This window comes from Sinocyclocheilus rhinocerous, unplaced genomic scaffold (assembly GCF_001515625.1).
Source record: "Sinocyclocheilus rhinocerous isolate Xijiao unplaced genomic scaffold, SAMN03320098_v1.1 scaffold2032, whole genome shotgun sequence".
NCBI lineage: Eukaryota > Metazoa > Chordata > Actinopteri > Cypriniformes > Cyprinidae > Sinocyclocheilus > Sinocyclocheilus rhinocerous.
In genome coordinates this window covers 611,621-613,958 of record NW_015634013.1, presented here as the reverse complement: position 1 = coordinate 613,958, position 2,338 = coordinate 611,621, and the positions used below count along the sequence as shown (strand labels likewise).

Below are 2,338 nucleotides of genomic sequence, written 5' to 3'. Positions count from 1 at the left end.
GAATTACAAACCACTCCCCCAATTAGAGGAGTACACCTGTTGCTCATTGTAAAGATTCCTATAAAGACACTGTTTGCCTAACAAGCTCTTGATTTTTAAAGAAATAAAACAGAAGTTTATATCTGCAAGCGTGAGTATTTTATTATTTTTTTAAGTAACATTCACCCAAATTCACATTACCACTCAAAAGTCTGGCGTCAGCAATATTTTTTTTTTAAAGAAATCAATACTTTTATTCCGTAAAGACACATTAAATTGAACAAATATACAGTAAAGACTTGCATTGTTTCAAAAGCATTCAGTTTCAAATAAATGCTCATGATAAAAATGAGATGTCCGCATATTACAATAATTTTTGAAGGATCATTTGACACTGTAAACTGGCTGCTGGAAATTTAGCTTTGCCATCACAGAAAAACATTACATTTTAAAATGTATCCAGATAAAACAGTTCTTTCAAACTGTTATATTTTACAATATTACAGTTTATGTACTTTTGATCAAATAAATGCAGCTTAAGTGAACATGGGATACTTTTTTTTTTATTTTTTTTTATTTTATTTTTTTTTTCCAAAAAAACCTTAATCTTACCGATCCCAAACTTTTGAACAGTACATATCCGTTTTGCATAAAGAATGCCTATTTCTAAGAGTATGATTTTTTTTTTTGCATTGACTTTTCATGGCCATGTTTCCTTCAATTTGTGGAGAAATATAATGTAAAAGGGAAATATTAATGTAAAAAATGTAAAATTAAAAAATATAAATATGAACTTTTTTTTATCTTTTGATTTTGAGGTGTAATATGACATGCTCTCTAGAGAATTTGTCTCAAACTCAATTCCTGGAGGGCCACAGCTCTGCACAGTTTTGCTCCAACCCTAATCAAGCATGCCTGATCCAGCTAATCAAGGTCTTCAGGATTACTAGAAACTTCCAAGCAGGTGTGATTTGGAGCTGGTTGGAGCTAAACTCTGCAGAGCTGTGGCTGTCCAGGAATTGAGTTTGAGACCACTGCTCTAGAGGTTTCATGAGATTTACCCAAGAATGCTTTGGCAATATAGCTTTTACTTGATACAGATGGTAGTACTATTTGTACTACCATCTGTATCATATACTGTATTAACTTACTTGGCACTGCTGTGGCATTTTCCTCCGCACATATCTGATGTAATAGCTGAAAAGAGTCAACATATCTTTTAGTTACAGATTATATGTTATATATACTCAGATGGTACAAGGCATCAAAATGTATGTATGACTATTTGTGCGACAGGTGAGCATCATACCAACGTTGCAGTTTATTCCTCTCCAGCCCAGATCACACATACAGCTGCCGTCTCCATCCACTCCGTCTTTACAGCGTCCGTTGACACACTTGCACTCTAAACAGAAAGATAGTGCATATGCAAACTTTGTATGAGCTAATTGTTCACAGAATGTGCAATATATGAAAGTATGTGCTTTTAAATGCTCAATACCTTGATCACAGTGAACTCCATATTTTCCTGCTTGGCAAGTCTCACATGCGGTGCCGTTAAAACCCTGGTTACACTGACAGACGCCTGTGCCATTGATCCCATCTACACACACACCATTGCCAAAACAGGACTGACCTTCTGGCCCCGGACACTTCTCACAGGTAATACCATAATAACCTGCACAACACTTTCTTTCCTGCAAACAGAGAGAAATGGTTTCTGATATTTGCCTTATTTTTATAATAAAAGCGGATATGGCTAACTTAAACTGAAATATGTGTGAGGCTTTCATTGTCATTTGCTTGACACTGCAAACTAGTATTTCTTATGTATTTTTGTAATTATAAACACTGATTTGTAGCGCAAATAGTTTTGCAGTTTTCAGTACTTTGTTATTCTTAGTTATTTACCTATAGAAGCTAATGAATCAGAAGTCTTGCGCATTCAGAGAAAATAGCTGGCAAAATAAGGTCGATGTCATCACATCAAGCACAATGAAATTCCAGAAAGCTCTAGCTGCTTGTGAATATGTGGGACTAAATGTGAAAAGTGAATGAATGTATCATGTACGTACAATGTTGACTTTTTCACAAGATACTTTGCATCCAATGATCAGCAGTGTGTCTCCATGATATACTCGACTGTACATGCATCTTCTCTTTCGGCTCGTCTGAGAATAAACAAAGAATAGGAAGCATTATTTATTTTCAACTATTTTTTTTAATTTTTAATTAAAGCAGGTTCCAGAGAGAATGTGAAAAAATGTTGACTCCTTTGTTAAATCCATAAAACAAATTACTAAATTCATATAAATAAAAAAATATAAAATTTTAAAATATCAATTTAAAAAATAACAAT

The 2,338-nt window shown here is 33.8% G+C and overlaps 1 protein-coding gene across 1 annotated transcript in view; it reads right to left on the bottom strand.

Moving 5' to 3' along the window:
• LOC107745005 (stabilin-2-like) overlaps nucleotides 1–2,338 on the bottom strand; it is a 45,865-nt gene that overhangs the window by 20,623 nt on the left and 22,904 nt on the right. Inside the window, exons 37-40 of the mRNA XM_016558842.1 lie at nucleotides 2,055–2,150; nucleotides 1,481–1,676; nucleotides 1,289–1,384; nucleotides 1,131–1,176 (exon numbers count right to left, since the gene is read on the bottom strand). Of these exons, the coding sequence (XP_016414328.1) occupies nucleotides 1,131–1,176; nucleotides 1,289–1,384; nucleotides 1,481–1,676; nucleotides 2,055–2,150 (434 nt within the window). The remainder of the gene's footprint in view (nucleotides 1–1,130; nucleotides 1,177–1,288; nucleotides 1,385–1,480; nucleotides 1,677–2,054; nucleotides 2,151–2,338) is intronic.